This window comes from Populus trichocarpa, chromosome 1 (genome assembly GCF_000002775.5).
Source record: "Populus trichocarpa isolate Nisqually-1 chromosome 1, P.trichocarpa_v4.1, whole genome shotgun sequence".
NCBI lineage: Eukaryota > Viridiplantae > Streptophyta > Magnoliopsida > Malpighiales > Salicaceae > Populus > Populus trichocarpa.
This window is the reverse complement of record NC_037285.2, coordinates 39,988,061-40,005,222: the sequence shown is the minus strand read 5'-3', so window position 1 is coordinate 40,005,222 and position 17,162 is coordinate 39,988,061. Positions and strand designations below refer to the sequence as shown.

The 17,162-nt window shown below is 36.5% G+C and overlaps 3 protein-coding genes across 5 annotated transcripts; 2 read left to right on the top strand and 1 right to left on the bottom strand.

Annotated features, from left to right (window-relative positions):
• The first annotated feature begins 691 nt into the window (after positions 1-691).
• Positions 692-7,968, top strand: LOC7459123 (C2 domain-containing protein At1g53590). Of its 3 annotated transcripts, XM_002300401.4 has the most exons (12): positions 692-1,195; positions 1,315-1,389; positions 1,833-1,976; positions 2,437-2,532; positions 2,652-2,783; positions 4,049-4,201; positions 4,294-4,335; positions 4,515-4,563; positions 5,761-5,853; positions 5,937-6,120; positions 6,532-6,655; positions 6,741-7,968. In XM_002300401.4, exons 1-12 carry the CDS (start codon positions 1,085-1,087, stop codon positions 7,713-7,715), a joined length of 2,178 nt encoding a protein of 725 aa, XP_002300437.4. In that variant the 5' UTR covers positions 692-1,084; the 3' UTR covers positions 7,716-7,968. The 3 variants fall into 3 exon arrangements, with proteins under 3 accessions (XP_002300437.4, XP_052311152.1, XP_052311155.1); XM_052455192.1 differs by lacking the exon at positions 1,833-1,976; XM_052455195.1 differs by lacking the exons at positions 692-1,195; positions 1,315-1,389 and having other exon boundaries at positions 1,905-2,017.
• Positions 7,969-9,352: 1,384 nt separating this feature from the next.
• Positions 9,353-14,469, top strand: LOC7491358 (putative disease resistance RPP13-like protein 1). The gene is given in 5 exon segments (XM_052456170.1): positions 9,353-11,626; positions 11,629-12,888; positions 12,890-13,167; positions 13,169-13,311; positions 13,837-14,469. Coding segments are annotated over 4 exon segments (3,843 nt in total). The 5' UTR covers positions 9,353-9,460; the 3' UTR covers positions 13,308-13,311; positions 13,837-14,469.
• A 323-nt stretch (positions 14,470-14,792) lies between these two features.
• Positions 14,793-16,840, bottom strand: LOC7491357 (pentatricopeptide repeat-containing protein At3g14580, mitochondrial). Its single transcript, XM_002298885.4, has one exon. The coding sequence runs from the start codon at positions 16,692-16,694 to the stop codon at positions 15,453-15,455; it is 1,242 nt and encodes a 413-aa protein (XP_002298921.4). The 5' UTR covers positions 16,695-16,840; the 3' UTR covers positions 14,793-15,452.
• Positions 16,841-17,162: the final 322 nt, after the last annotated feature.

Genomic DNA, 17,162 nt, shown 5'->3' with positions numbered 1-17,162 from the left:
TCTGTGATCTCAGGTTCGAGCCCTGTGGTTGCTCATATGATGGCTACTGGAGGCTTACATGGTCGTTAACTTCAGGGTTCGTGGGATTAGTTAAGGTGCATGCAAGCTGGCCCGAACATCCACGTAAAAAAAAAAAAAATAGCATGCCAAAATGTTAGGGGTAAGTTACATACATGAAGTTGCCAGCATAAGCCTACCAATGTATCCATTATAGTCTTTAAAACTCTCACAGGCACGCGTTCCGGGTATTATCAGAAAGGTCTTTGTCTCAGACGATGATGATTGGCCAGAATGTATCAAGTCGCATAGCTTATCTGTTTATGCTTTCATTTCATTACACGTGTCAGTGAAGTATTGCCATGTGGCACCCACCTGCCAGCCATAATCCTACCGACTAAACTCAACCTTCCCGTCTTCTTCAACCGCTTCATAAACCATAATAAATTCAAGAAACAATAATTAACAGCAACATTTGATCATAAAGAAGTGGAAAACGGATTATATCCCTAATAATATCAATATTTTACATAGATTAGTTACGTGATTCAGAGCAAATCTAATTTATTTTAATTGTAAAGACTTTCTTTTCCTTTTTTCTTTTGCTTCCTTTAGATTCACGGTAGATTTTGCAATGTTGTAAAATACAATAGTAACAATTAATTAATTAATGCTGTTAAATTCCAAGTTTTGGATCTTCCTCTTTCTCTCCGGTTGCTTCATAGTTACGACACCGTTTAACCACGAATAATAGTAATTAGTGATCAAAGCCTCTCAAATAAAGTCGTAACTCCCTAGCAATCTGATACAGATTTGTAGTGAGTGGTAACTGTCAAATTGCTATAAATTCAAATCTCACGGACAAAAACACAAGGCCCGACTTGAGTTGTTTCGTCGTACAGTTTTGTTGTTGCTGTTGCTCTGCTGTTTCCTTTTTGTGGATCTATCTGATTTTGCAGAGAATGTTCTGTGCTGATCGGTTTGTGTATGAATAAACTAGAAAGAACCCCGTGTTCCTCTCCGCTCTTCTCCTGTGTTGTCTAGTAGTTGTAAGTGATAGTAAAGAGAAGAAATTGATGCAACGGAGATGTCAATAATTCATCATGCGGGCATTGTACTGTTTCTGCTATGGTTGCTTTCTTCCTTCAATCGATGCCATCCTATTGCCTTCATTCTTTCTCTCATCTATCTTTTCTTGGTAATTATCTTTCTCTTTGGATTCAAGTTAGTTGCAAGAAAAGATCTGAATGATACAATCTTGTTTCTTGATTTTTTTTCTTGATTCTTTCGTTTTTCTCTTCTTTTTCACTGCCAAAGGTTCATGAGAGATATGTTATGAAACTGAGGAAGAAATTGCAGTATGAAGAAAGAAAACAAGCCTATCAAAAAAGGGTATTTCCTCTTTTCTTTTTCCTTATTTAATTTTTTTTCCCATTTCTTTTTTATTTATTTAATTCATGGTTATTTCTTATTACCTTCAATTGGGTTTACTACAAGCTTCAATCTTATTAATCGTCTTGTTTTGTTTCTAGGCATGCAACTTTTTTAATCTTTAAATTGGAGAGGTTAATTTATTGTACTTTATCCAGATTTTATTTTTTCTTTGTTGTTGCAATTGCAAATGAATAAGCGGTCTGCACTTTTTTTTTTCTTTCTCCTCTTCTTTTGGAGTTGAAAAAAGTCAAATGCTCTTTTGCACTTTTTGTTGTTCTATGCTTCTTCTTTACTGGCATGGGGGCCAAGTTGGGGTTCTTGATTTTATTCCGATGAATCTGTAGCACTTCAATGCTGTGCTTCTTTTCTTTTGATCTTTCTGTTTTCCTCCGTGTCTTCAGGTTCTTACTGATTCTGAAACAGTGCGATGGTTGAACCATACCGTGGAAAAGATATGGCCCATATGTATGGAACAGATTGCATCGCAGAAGATTCTGCTTCCCATTATACCTTGGTTCCTGGAAAAGTATAAACCATGGACCGCCGTATGAATCCAACTTTCTGACACTCCACTTATGTCTTTCATGTACTTCTTATTGATTTTTATTGGTTTAAATTTCCTTTTTGTTCGAATTTTTTTTTTCGTTAAATGTGTGCTTTAATTTTTGTTCCATGTCAGACTAGTCATTTTCAGGCAAATTTGTGTTGTTATTGTTTATAATCGTTCTGCGCTTTATACTCGTATTAAGGCTGAGCTTGAACTTTGAGGAAAATTCACTTTTTCTTTCTGGAAAGAACACTCTTAGATTCCTTAGGTTCTTATGGTCAACCGTGTATTTAAGTGCGTTTTTAGAAGAGGGTGAAAGGTTATTAAGTTAGCATCTTCCATGTTGATTGATCATTCTCCCAGGGTGGTGGTTATCTGCTTTGGCATTTTTGCTTTGGAAATATGACTTCTGAGAATTTCCTCTGATACAATATGTGTGTGTTGTTGATTGTGCACAGAAAGAAGCTGTGGTTCGGCACATGTATTTGGGAAGAAATCCACCACTGTTCACAGAAATGAGGGTTCTTCGCCAATCTACTGGTGATGACCACTTGGTATGTATCATCATTCATCCACCCTTCCACCATGTGGTATTCATCTTGTATTATAAACCATGTGGTGTGAGTTTCTTTTCTTGTTTCTCAAGGGGTTTATTTAGTTGCAATAAATGTAGGTATTGGAGTTGGGCATGAATTTTTGCACAGCAGATGATATGAGTGCAATTCTTTCTATCAAATTAAGGAACAGGCTTGGATTTGGAATGTGGGCAAGGATGCATATGACAGGGATACATGTAGAAGGGAAGGTATACAACTTATATTTCGTATTTCACGACCAAAATTGATATAGAAATGCAGGATCAACTACTTTATTAAGAGTCGTGCATAATATGTGTGAAAGCTACCTTAATAGAGTGAACACTGCACAATAAAGTACCATTTGTGGGGGGAGGGGGGATTTCATGTTTACAAAATGAAGAAGGAACATGCAGCAATCTTTCTTAGGAATGGAAATTCAATTGTACGGTACCATTGGATGTAAATGGTAGAAAACTGAACAACTGCTAGGTACAAATAGACCAATCACCTTATATTTATGCATGGATCTTGATAGTATGAATTGAAGCATTTTTCCTTTCTTCTCTTCCTCTCTCAATGCACATAGATAACCTGTTTAGCTTTTCCCTGTTATCTGTCTTGGCATTTTTGGGACATTCCATCTGCACCTTTTCCATTATTTTTCATTGAACAAATTCTGTTGTGTTGTTTTGAAGTTCCACTCTCTGGATGATTTCAATGCAAGGAGTAATTTATTAGACATGACTTCACTCACCTGCTGATTTTCATAGTCCTTGCTTAAATTCTGATGGAATTTTGGAATTCCCTTCACTTGTATAGCTTTGTTCCATATGGATTATCCTATAGTTGTAAAGAGTTCTGGAGTCCACTTTACTCCAATTTAATTTTGAGGATATCCGTATGTAAATACTTCAACTATTCTTCACTTGTATAGCGTTTTTCAAGAATTTATATCGCTTAAACTTTCTATTTCTTAATTCTGTTTAATCTAAGGGCATTGCTGAGGAGGCTATTCTTTGGTAATAAAATTCTTTAGTGTATTTCATATTGAGAAGTAAATGGCTATGCTTTAGTTTGTTTAGTAAGGTATGATACCTCATGAAAAACATCAGTATTATATCTGAAAACATAAATTCATTTTATGTCCTTGCTTTAGTGTATTTCAGCTATTCTTTGGAATTTGTTTAGTTTGTTTAGTAAATGGCTATTCTTTGGTAATAAATTCTGTTTAATCTAAGGGCATTGTTCAGTTAGGTCTTTCATGCTATCAGAAATGTTTAACTTTATTGTTCTGATTTGAGCACTTTAATTTTGAGAATGTTAACGATAGGATGATTATCTTAAGATTTTTGAATGTGACATCCTGTAGCTGACTTGATGTTGAGCATTGTGTTAGATTTTATTTTACAATTTTCCTCTAATAACCATATATTTTTTAATTTCCCTATCTGATTAGAAATATTTTCACTTCAATCTACGCCTTGTTTTTTAGGTCTTGATTGGAGTGAAGTTTCTTCCCAATTGGCCTTTTCTTGGTCGTTTGCGGGTATGCTTTGCTGAGCCACCTTACTTCCAAATGACTGTAAAGCCCATCTTCGCCACTGGACTTGATGTTACTGAACTTCCAGGGATTGCTGGATGGCTGGTAAGTTTGAGTCCAGTTAATTGCGGAATGATATCTTGAAGTTCCACCCATTCTCTCACTTATATAAACTGTTTGAACGTTCGTTTGATTAGGACAAGCTTCTGTCAGTTGCTTTTGAACAGACACTAGTTCAGGTATAGTTCCTTAAACTCTGATACTTGGTTAAGTTTACTAGTGATTATATGTCAGTCCCTTACAAATCATGTTTCTTCTCTTGCCTTCCTCCTGATTGGGAGTAGAAGCATGTTCTCTTTTATTTATGACAGTCGACTATAGTATTGAAATGCTGATTCAAATATTTGCTTGTTCACAGCCCAATATGCTAGTTGTTGACATGGAGAAATTTGTTTCACCAGGGTCAGGTATTTTACTAACAGGAATTGTTTTATTTACTTTTTAGGGAATCCTAGTCCTTCTTAGTTTCAACTTTTCTTTTTGGTGTCTGTTAAATTTTACATTTGAATCAATGTCAATTATTAATTAATTTCATTCTTGCTACACAATGAACATTCATGCCATAACTTAGAGAAGTCTTGATGCGGGCCATGGTAGCAAATTGAAGGAAAGGGGATGGAGAACCAGATGATATCCACCTCTCAAAGTGACTACTCAAACTCTCAATTTTATTTAATCATCAAAAACTGCTCCAAATACAATGAATTAGTGTGTGCTTATATAGGCACTCAAAAAGCCCTAAAAGTTCTAACTAAACTAGGAACTACATTAAATAGAAGTCGTGATTATACTATTCCTAATATTAAAAAAGCTAGAATATGGAAACTTCCTAAATAAGGATAAAATTACAGGGTTAATAAAATCATAAATAACTGGACAACGATTCCTCTACCTACTTATACTGCATCAAGTCTTTACTTTTATGTTTTCCTTCTGCTGCAATAAGAATACAAGCCTATCGGAACTTTAAAAAAATAAATGTTAAAAGGGAAAAAACCTATTGCTTGTTGGCTTCTTGAAAGAAGAACGAGCTCCTAGGTAAGCATTTGTTTTCTATGGATAAGAAACTGTTTCGAGCTAAGAATTCAGGGTGTTAAAAAATAGTCAAAATAGAGAAAAGTAAAAGCAAAAGAAGAGCATTTGTTTGTGGTGTCAAGTAGAAATGTGTCAGTAAGCTATTGATAAGACTTATTATCACCTGAACTGAACCTGTCTCCATGCACAGATTGGAAGCATATTGTTTGATTAGAACTTAAGATGAAATATTGCTGGCATAAGTTAAAGTTTTTGTAATTGCTGCCTCTACTTTGCCGAACAGTTTTGAAGATAGCAAACATAAAAAAAATTGATTTTAGTCAAAACCATAGTGTCATGGCCAGAGTGTTACGATGATGTATTGTGATGAGCCAGCTGTTAGAAGATGATTTTCAGCAAATCTTAGTTTGTATCTTGCTTCATCTTCTGTTTTAATAAATCAAGTTATGGTAATACTCGATATTTTAGCATCAGGAGGCCTCCTACAAGTTGTTCTAGAAGTTGTATATCGTTTTATCCTCTTATGCATGCCAAATGTGTAACCTTCTTACTATGTATTTACTTGTCAGAGGATTGGTTCTCTGTGGATGAGAAGGAACCCGTTGCTTATGCTAAAGTTGAAGTAATTGAAGCATCTGACATGAAACCATCAGATTTAAACGGTTGGTTTAGTTACTGCTTCCATCATCTTTTTTACTACATAATGTTGTCCATGAGTTCAAAATAATTGTTTTCTATTTTGCAGGATTGGCTGATCCATATGTGAAAGGACAACTTGGTCCTTACAGATTCAGGACAAAGACACAAAGGAAAACTCTATCTCCAAAGTGGCATGAGGAATTCAAGATCCCCATTTGTACCTGGGAATTACCTAATATTCTAGCTATTGATGTTCGTGACAAGGACCCTTTGTTTGATGATGCACTTGGGTTTGTCTCTTACTTTTTCACCATAAAAATGTTTGGTTATGCATAAGCCAAATTATTGTGATGAATAATAGAGAAAATTTTGTTTTTCTAGCTTAGAATTATGGGTATTGAGGATTCCAAATAATTGACATGTGTGGTAAAAATGTATATTTCACATACAGATATACACTTTCATTTTTTCACCAAGTTCCTACATTTGTGTTTCAGAATTTCATTTCATATTTCAGAGTAGTGTGTCTCAGCAATTTTTTTTTTTTTTTTTGTAGGATTTGTGGTTCTTATTTTTTCTTTTGGGTGGGGGTGGGGATCATGCAATTGTTTGCAGCCTTTGCTTTTCATTCTCTTTGAATTTTGTTAAGTTTGTATTGCCTTCTATTCTTTTAAATTTATTGACGCTTCTATTGTCTGCAGGGTTTGCACAGTTGACATCAATGAGCTCAAGGATCTTGGGAGGCATGACATGTGGTTGCCACTTCAGAACATTAAAATGGGGAGGCTGCATCTTGCAATAACTGTTCTGGAACAGAATGCACAGGTATTTTTCAATAGAGTTCAATTCAAGAGAACATGATTTTTACATGGTGCACTGATTTTTCTTTGTGCTGTAATTATTTATTCAGGGAGGTGATTGTTCTCCTGATGGGGATACATTGACCAAGGAGCAAATACAGGACTCCTTCGCAAGTGATACTGCAAACAGAGCTTCCTTTTCATCTGAATCAACAGAGAAGTCTAGAGTTCCAGATAATTTTGAGCCTATCAACGTTGAAGGGCAAGAAGAGACTGGAATATGGGTTCATCACCCTGGAAGTGAAGTGCCACAAACATGGGAGCCCAGAAAAGGGAAGACCACAAATTCTTTCATCTCTCATTCTGCAGTATCCGGACCGCTTAACATTGACAGCAGCAGTGGTGAAGAAAATGCTGAGGGTGAAAATAAAAGGAAACGATTTAAGCGTGGTTTGCAGAAGATTGGCTCTGTATTCCATAGAAACGCTAAAAATGAGGATAATTTGAGCAGCATTGGGGAAAATGTTCCATCTCCTTATGATAATATTAAGGCAACGAATCAGAGGGAGATTGGTGTAAAGTTTGTAGTGGAAGACAGCCTTTTAGTGCCGAATTCTGGTTGTTTGAGCGAAGTTAATTTGGGTTCTGAGAAAAGTAGTCCAGAAAGCCCCCAGGGAGGAAATGCCAAAGGCATAGCGAAGAGTATTTTAAAACATGCTGAAAAGTCTGCTCGTAGCATAAAGCATGCACTCTCTCGAACAGGATCAAGGAGATCGCTCGCTGATCCATCAGTGGTGACAGAAAGAGACATATATCCAGAGTCTGACTCTTCCGATGATCAATCTCGTTCATCCCCGCAAACAAAACCAGTTGTCTCCAGTCCCATACCCTCCTCCACCCCTTGCAATGATGATTCTGTTAAACCCATGGAGAATATAATCGAGAGTGGTCCAAGTGAGCCCTCTATAAATTCTGGTGGCCAAATGAACAAGGTGGATGTTGAAGGTAATGGACTACAGTCCTCAAGCCCTAAGACCCCTTCAAGATTTGGAAGAAGTGAAGAAACTTCTTCTTGCCAGATGTGAAAAAGTAATTGAAGGTTTAAAATTATGTTTGCTCAAACTAGTTCATATACTGGTACTCTATACAATATGTTCATCGATAGAGTTTGGAGATCTTAGGAATTGTGGTTTTTTATCAGCAGTGGTTTTGTTCATTGTTATTACAATGTACAGAAGTATATTTTTCACAAATATGTAAATTAGTTACAGAAGCAGTCTGTTCTGTAAATCTTCTGAACCTTTCTTTTGCAGAATGTAGTTCTTCTCATTTTGAGCCTGCCATTGCAGAATGTGTAGTTAAAGAGTTAAAAACATTAAAAAAGCCTATGATCTTACGTTTGGATTTTACAATTCCCCCTGCCTTCAACAATTTCAACACCCAGTTAAAAAATTAAAACTTGTGGTGAGGGAGGGGTAGGTTACCCATATATATTTAATTTTTTTTTATATCATCAACCAGTAATAAGTAATAACATAAGCTGGTCCCCTCCTTGAGAGGTCCAGCATAATTTCCTAAGGGATCAAGTCAAATGTGGCTGCTAAATAAGAGGAGAAGCGCTTTCTGTACTATTTATTTGATGGAAAATAATTTTTTTTTAAGTAAATTTTGAAAAAATAAATTATTTTTTTATATTTGATAGTGTAATGAAAAATATTGCCCTGCTTGTTTGCTGGAAAGTAGTTTTTTTTTCTAAAGTAAATTTCGAAAAAGTAAATTACTTTCTGATGTTTGATAGTGTAATGAAAAATAAGTTGGAAAACACTTTTCAATGTTTGGTTATGTCATGGAAAATGAGCTGGAAAATAACTTATTAATATTTTATTTTTCTCAAGTTTATTAAAATAATGAGGAACAAATCTTACAAATTAAATAGTTGAATGAGAATAAAATTGAAAAAAAAATATAATTTCATAAATTATCTCAAATAAAATAAATAATAATAAAAATAATAGAGATCAAATCTAAAAAATTAAAAAAAAATAAAAGATGAAGAAATTAAAATAATAATAATCAACATTTCATAAATTATTTTAAATAAAATAAGTAACAATCAAAAGAATGAGAACCAAATTTGATAGATAAAAAATTTCAATAAAAAAATGATAAGGAAAAAACAAATAGCAATTATAAAAAATAAGGACCAAAGTTAATATAAAAATTAAATTTTAAGAAATAAAATTAAAAAATAAATATTCAAAACAAAATATATATAGCAATCAAAAGTTTGAGGATCAAATTTAATATAATCAATAAATAATGACATTTCTAATTTTTTTCACAATTTTCGGAAAGTGTTCCGCCTAAATTTTTCAGGAAAACACTTTACTGAAAACCAAACCAAATTTTCTTTTGACTGGAAAGTGTTTTCTGTTAACCAACTTTTTTAATGACAAATAAACATAGGAAAGTTTGGAAAGTGATTTCCTAGAAACCATTTTCCGGAAAACAAACACAGTAAAAAAAAGAAAAATTTTCGTGAAAACAAAGCCTAATTTTTCTTTAACTGAAAAGTATTTTTCATTGATCAAAAAATATTTTTCGATCATCAAATTTTTTAATAATAAATAAACAAAAAAAAATTAAATTTTTTTTTTAAAAAAACTACTTTTCAGATAATACTTTTCAGATAACATTGTCCTTCATCAACATTAATCATACAAGTTCCTTTGATCAATCAATTATTGCTAGTGCTCTCTTCTTTCTCCTTTCTTCTACTTCATTTCTTTTCCCATCATCGTATTCACACCCTTAGCAAAGTCAAGAAACCATGGCTGGGGCATTGGTAGGAGGATCATTTCTCTCAGCTTTCCTCCAGGTTTTGTTCGACAGGATGGCTTCTCGCGAGTTTGTGGATTTCTTCAAGGGACAAAAGCTCAACGATGAACTGCTGATGAAGTTGAAGATAACAATGAGGTCTATTAATAGGTTGCTGGATGATGCGGAGGAGAAGCAGATTACTAATCGAGATGTTCAAATGTGGCTTGACGACCTTAAAGATGCTGTCTATGAAGCTGATGACTTGTTGGATGAGATTGCTTATGAAGGTCTGCGATCGGAGATAGAACCTGCTCCTCAAACCAACAACATAGCTATGTGGCGAAACTTTCTCTCTTCTCGTAGTCCATTCAACAAGAGGATCGTGAAGATGAAAGAGAAGTTGAACAAGATCCTTGGTAGACTTAATGATTTAGTAGAACAAAAGGATGTCCTTGGTTTAGGTGAGAATATTGGAGAAAAACCATCATTACATAAAACGCCAACAACTTCTTTGGTTGATGAATCTGGTGTTTTCGGTAGGAACAATGATCAGAAAGCTATAGTGAAGATGTTATTATCAGATGATGCACATGGCAGAAGCCTTGGTGTGATTCCTATTGTAGGTATGTGTGGAGTCGGGAAAACCACCCTCAGTCAGCTTGTTTACAATAATAGCAGAGTTCAAGAGTGGTTTGATCTCAAAACATGGGTCTGTGTTTCGGAAGAATTTGGTGTTTGCAAGATAACTAAAGATATCATCAAGGAGTTCGGGTCAAAATATTGTGATACCAAGACTCAGAATCAGCTTCACCTTGAGCTCAAGGAGAAATTGATGGGAAAAAGGTTCTTGCTTGTCTTAGATGATGTCTGGAATGCAAAGTACGACGATTGGGATATTTTACTCACGCCATTGAAATTTGGGGCACAAGGAAGTAAGATTATTGTCACAACACAGAATGAAAGGGTAGCATCAGTCCTCTCCACTGTTCCACCTTACCATCTGAAGGGATTAACCGATGATGATTGCTGGTGTTTGTTCGAAAAACATGCATTTGATGATGGAGATTCTAGTGCACATCCAGGGTTGGAGGGAATTGGCAGAAAAATTGTAAGAAAGTGCAAAGGCCTGCCTTTAGCTGTAAAATCACTTGCAGGTCTCTTAAGGTCCAAAAGAGATGTGGAGGAGTGGGAGAAGATACTACGAAGCAATTTGTGGGATTTGCAAAACATCAACATTCTTCCAGCTCTAAGATTGAGTTATCATTATCTCCCTGCGCATCTAAAGCGTTGCTTCTCTTATTGCTCAATATTTCCTAAAGATTATGAATTTAGAAAGGAGGAGATGGTACGTTTATGGATGGCAGAAGGTTTTCTAATCCAACTCAATGGCAATCAGAAAATGAAAGAAGTAGGTGGTGAGTACTTTAATGATCTTGTATCAAGGTCGTTTTTTCAACAATCAAGCAGCCATCCATCTTGCTTCGTGATGCATGACCTCATGAATGGTTTAGCTAAATTTGTAGCTGGAGAATTCTGCTATACGTTAGATGATGCCAATGGATTAAAGCTTGCTAAAAAGACGCGCCATTTATCATATGTTAGAGCAAAGCATGGAAACCTTAAGAAATTTGAGGGAACCTATGAAACACAATTTTTACGCACTTTCTTACTCGTGGAGCAATCGTGGGAGCTTGATCACAACGAGAGCGAGGCAATGCATGATTTACTGCCAACACTCAAGCGTCTTCGAGTACTATCTCTATCTCAATATTCTTATGTACAAGAGTTACCTGATTCAATTGGCAACTTGAAACACTTGCGATATTTGAATTTATTCCAAGCATCACTGAAAAATTTACCTAGAATTATTCATGCTATGTACAATTTGCAAACCTTAATCTTGCGGGAGTGCAATGACCTTGTCGAGTTACCTGATTCTATTGGCAACTTGAAGCACCTGCAGTACTTGGATCTTTTTGGCACATCGATTAGAAAGTTACCTAATTTTGTGATTGGCTTGTGCCATTTGGAAACTTTAATCTTGTGTCAATGCAAAGACCTCACTGAGCTTCCAACCAACATGGGAAGCTTAATTAACTTGCATCACCTTGATATTAGAGAAACAAATCTGCAGGAGATGCCATTACAGATGGGAAACTTGAAATATCTTCGAATTCTCTAACTAGATTCATCAACACAGGCTCAAGGATTAAAGAGTTGGGTGAGCTTCAACATCCTCGAGGAACACTAGAAATTTGAAATCTTCAAAATGTTGTTATGCTCTAGATGCTTTTAACAGCCAATTTGAAGGGTAAGAAGCACCTTGAACATTTGCAGTTGAGATGGCACGGTGATACTGATGATGCAGCTCATGAAAGAGATGTACTTGAGCAATTACAACCCCATACAAATGTGGAAAGCATTTCCATTATTGGTTATGCGGGTCCAACATTTCCAGAGTGGGTGGGGGACAGTTCTTTTTCTAATATCGTGTCATTGACACTTAGTGAATGCAAGCGTTGCTCAAGCTTCCCACCACTTGGGCAGTTAGCCTCTCTAAAATACCATGTTGTCCAAGCTTTCGATGGAGTAGTTGTAATTGGTACTGAGTTCTATGGAAGTTGCATGAATCCATTTGGAAACCTGGAAGAGTTAAGGTTTGAAAGAATGCCTCATTTGCATGAATGGATTTCTAGTGAAGGTGGAGCTTTCCCTGTTCTCCGAGAGCTTTACATAAAAGAATGTCCTAACGTATCAAAGGCCTTGCCTAGTCATCTTCCTTCTTTAACAACCCTTGAGATTGAGAGATGTCAACAGCTCGCAGCTGCACTTCCAACGACACCGCCTATCTGCAGATTGAAGTTGGATGACATATCTCGTTATGTGCTAGTAACTAAATTGCCTTCTGGACTGCACGGACTCAGAGTTGATGCATTCAACCCCATAAGCTCCCTACTTGAGGGAATGGAGCGAATGGGTGCACCTTCCACAAATTTAGAAGAAATGGAAATCAGAAACTGTGGCTCACTTATGTCTTTCCCATTACAAATGTTCTCCAAGTTGAAGAGTTTTCAAATAAGTGAATGTCCGAATCTTGAATCCCTTGTTGCATATGAGAGAAGTCATGGGAATTTCACTCGCAGTTGTTTGAATTCTGTTTGTCCTGATTTGACACTGCTTCGTTTATGGAATTGCTCAAATGTGAAGTCTCTGCCCAAATGTATGCTCTCCCTGCTCCCTTCGCTTGAGATTTTGCAACTTGTTAACTGTCCAGAACTTGTGTGATTCCCAGAAGGGGGCTTACCACTGCTTCGGTTATGGAATTGCTCAAATGTGAAGTCTCTGCCCAAATGTATCCTCTCCCTCCTCCCTTCGCTTGAGATTTTGCAACTTGTTAACTGTCCAGAACTTGTGTCATTCCCAGAAGGGGGCTTACCTGCCAAAACTACAGTCTCTTCAGATCAGGAATTGCAGAAAGCTCATTGCTGGCCGTATGGAATGGAATTTGCAAGCTCTCCAATGTCTTTCACATTTCAGTTTTGGTGAGTATGAAGATATAGAATCCTTTCCCGAGAAGACACTGCTGCCCACCACTCTTATCATTGTTGGTATCTGGGATCTTCAGAATCTGAAATCTCTAGACTATGAAGGCCTTCAACACCTCACCTCTCTTACACAAATGAGAATCTCCCACTGTCCCAATCTCCAATCCATGCCAGGAGGGGCTGCCATCTTCTCTTTCTTCTTTAATAATCTCTCAATGCCCTTTACTGGAACAAAGGTGTCTGCATAACCAAGGAGAAGATTGGCCCAAGATTTCTCACATCCCAGACATAGTTATCAACTGGGATAGCTGAAGAGGTACTAATAATCAGTACTTCTCGTTTCTTTTGAGTTATCATTCCTGACTACTTGTTTGATCAACTTCCGGAGTGGACTTGTTGTTTGTGGTGAAAACTGATGCACCGAGTGATACCAGCCATTTCCCAGTTTCCTTATTCCACATGACCATATCAGTCTCCTGGCCTACATAAACAAACAATTTGTTTTTCCCTTGATGTTCTTGTGGATGCAGTTTCCTTCTCAATTGATACCAATATGAGTACCGCATAGTGCTAGGACATTGTTGTTATTCGTTTTTGAAAGTTTGAAGCAGTGGGAACATTTGAGTTTACCTTAAATTGTCAAGGTCCAAACAGGGGGCTATGCCTTTTTCTATGGTTGCTAGCTGTTAAATGTTGCCCCTCCTGCACCAATTTTATATGCAGAAGAGTTTAACTGTTCCAAGAGGGAACAATTTCAATTTGATCCGTGGCATGTTACCCTCATGGAACCTCTCTAACAATTTCAATTTGATCAGTGACATTCTCAATCTTCTTTTTGTAGGCTGCAAGAAAATAATAACAAAGACATTGGAGCTTGTCGCATATAGTACGCCATTATTATAGTGGTGTGAGATTTGAAAACGTTCCTGTCCATTTTTTTGAAGTATGGAAGACGGGCATCAGCAGTGTCATCGGTTGAATGAGTTTGGGCTGTTTATTTGTCTTCATGCCTCGTAAATTGGAAATATGTGCTTCAGTTCTACCCAGTAACTTCTGTACCTGGGTTATATTCAAGGAATGGGCATTTCCAGTTTTTTCCTCTACTCATCATGTATTTATTCATGGGCTGTTATTTCCAGATTTGCATTTCAACTTGGCTTGCTTTTTGCATGCTGAGTTCTCTTTGTTTGATCCTGAGATTCCAGCAATGTTATCTGCACTTATATTTGATGCAATTCTGCTGGCGATTGCATTATAGACACACCTCGCCAACACCCCTGAATTTAAAAATTGCCGTTTGATGTTTTGCGGTAAAAGATGGCAGGACTCCGATGTGGTCTTGTAGACCAAAACCATTTTGGGATTTGAATTGTGCTTGTGAATCTGAAGCTTTTGGCTTTTAGATGGTTGGTGAAAGGTTCACCTTGAAGAGGAATATTATCATCGAATTTAACTCCTTATGTTTGGATTCAAAGAGTGATCTATTTCTCTTTGGCATCCTTTAGCGTTCATTCCCAGTTCACTTCAGTTCATAAAATTCTGAAGTCAACCAAACAGAGCCATCGCCTTCAACACATCTAAGGTGCATTCATCATCTGATCTTTCCGTGGTAAGAGACGACTCGTTTCCTCATTTTCATCTTGTTTTCCTCCAACCAAAAGATTGAGTGCAGTAGGTGATCTTGTTCATCTGCTTGTTTCCCTGTTGTTTATATCTGTTATTCTCCAGCATCAACATAAAATCTTTAGTGACAATTCCTGAGCTGGAGGCAACTCCATAACAAGAAATCGTGCTGCATAACCCTCAAATATCATCATCGCATTTGCTAAACACTAAAATACCGGTACATAAACAGATATAAACTCTCATTTGTTTGACTTCTTTCTTGTAAGTGTACAGATCAAAGTAAGAGACCAAACAACTAAATTAGACATCAGACTCCTATATCTAATATTTCAATCCATTAGCAAATTTAAGCAGACAAAAAGAGCTGCAATCTCCATATAAAGCCCCGTAAAATAATGAGGAAACTCAAATTTTCAGCTTCTATCTGCAAGTTAAATCAACAGGAGAATGAAGAAATATCCCAATATCATGTACCACATTCAAGCGTTGCAAACTCGTTGATTGCAGGAAATTCTGTTAATTGATATCCCCATGTAGCTGATCAGGCGCAGGAATCACATTCTACAGAAAGCAAATCCTTTGATCCACATTCATGTCTTTGTTAGAAGAGTTTCTGATCGAAGGCCGTCAACCAAAACTCGCATTAGCTGCTTCCATAATAGTCACAACAAGATGTATAAAGCTTGTCCTCACAGCAAACTCCCCTCCACTTCCATTGCCAGTTGATAGACAATCAAACAGAGCATGGCTCATATTCTTCCATAGTTGAGATTAAATGTGCAACGCTTGCCGTCAACGTCACTGCCCCTCCCGTAACAACCAATGTGAGAATCAAATATTCTCACAATTAACAATTTCACTTAGAGAAACATGGTTGAAACTATAACGGACGGAAACCACACTTTGAACCATCTGCACCCACATTCCCATCTTGGGAACAAAACCTTGCCTTGCCATTTGCTTCAAAACCCAATCCAAATCCCTTAGCAACCTTTCCTTGCAAAGTCCATGAACCAACTTCTTGTAGGACACAAAACTAGGATCAACTCCCTGCCCAATCATCCTAACCATAAATTCTTTTCCCTCAACGTACTTCTCTGCATCAAGCAAACCATACAATATCTCTTGATAAGACCCAGCATTTGGTTCACACCCTTTAATATTCATTCTCTCCAACAACTCCAGCCCCTCCACAACTTTGCCCTGCTTTCTTAGCCCAGAAATCAAGATATTGAAAGTGATCGTATCCGCATCAATACCCTCCTTTTCCATCCTCTCCAGCAAACCAAATGCCTCCTCCACCTTCCCTTTCTTGCACAACCCATGCATTAGAGTCGAAAACGTTCTCACATTGGGCTCACACCTTTGTTTAGGAAATTCATCAAGCACATTGAATGCAGCCTCCAAATCCCCATTCTCACATAACCCCTTAATGAGAATATTAAGAGAACAAACATCAATCTCTATACCCAACATAGGAGCTTGCAAATACACCTCATGAACTACATCAAAAACTTTTGCAGATACAAGCAAGTTCAATACAAGATTGAAACTTTTCACATTAGGCCAACAGTTATACCCTTTTGGCATATCAAAAAGGGTCTCCATTGCTTTCTTGATTCGACCCGCTAATTGGCCATAAATCTTGATCACATTGTGAAAGAAATCGTTTGATAAACGACATGACTTGTCAAGTTTGATTTTTTGCATTATATCTTCAATCGCATCAAAGTTTTTGGCTTGTGCAAGCTTGTTTATGACCTGATTGTAAAGGGCTTCATTGGGTTTATAGTCTTTCCTCTTTGAGTATTGGTTCCATACTGAGATTATTGAATTTGGGTCTTTAAGATTTTCAAAGATCTTTATGACTTCATTTGGAGATAACCAGTCTTTGTGGGTCAATTTGTATGTGGAATCAGAGTTTTGTGATGATATTGAAGAAGAAGAAGAAGGAAATGCTGTAGAGAGTGAACAAGGAAGGATTTTAGGAATTGGGTTTGGAAAGGTGGTTCTTGAATGAGCTAAAACATATTTAAAGACTGATTTTTGTGCAGGAAACGGTCGTGAAATCATGTCTGTAACCTCTTCTTCCTTTCCTCAACCAACCAGCTCAGGTTTAGTTAATGGAATTTGTAGATGAGAGGGTTGATCTGTGCTGAGGTTGATAATCCTCAATTGTTTACGTTTTTCAAGAATAGTTTATTTCTTAATAAAAGAATTTCCATCTTGCCTCCCTATCTTCTCCGTTAATTTCTTTTGGGAGATTTCATCACATTCAATTACAATAACATTGGAGAATTATAGAATGTTTTCGAGTTTGGTCTCTTTAACAAATGCCTGGTGTAACACTATATCAATAATTTTATCGGTGATTCTATCAACGATATTTAAGCCATGGCTGATAATATCCGATGATAGAAATAAAATCTTCAACAAAAAATTAATTGACAATATTATTTTGTAAAATATATTGTTGGTAATTAAAATATCAATAGACATCAAGCATAAACACGAACGAAATATTCCATTAATGTTTAACAA

Excerpts from the sequence above, each read along its gene's own strand:
- LOC7459123 (XM_002300401.4), top strand. The coding sequence starts at position 1,085 with ATGTCAATAATTCATCATGCGGGCATTGTACTGTTTCTGCTATGGTTG. Across the intron at positions 1,977-2,436 it reads AGTATAAACCATGGACCGCC|AAAGAAGCTGTGGTTCGGCA; the intron begins GTATGAATCCAA and ends GATTGTGCACAG. Across the intron at positions 6,121-6,531 it reads TTGTTTGATGATGCACTTGG|GGTTTGCACAGTTGACATCA; the intron begins GTTTGTCTCTTA and ends TATTGTCTGCAG.
- LOC7491357 (XM_002298885.4), bottom strand. The coding sequence starts at position 16,694 with ATGATTTCACGACCGTTTCCTGCACAAAAATCAGTCTTTAAATATGTT.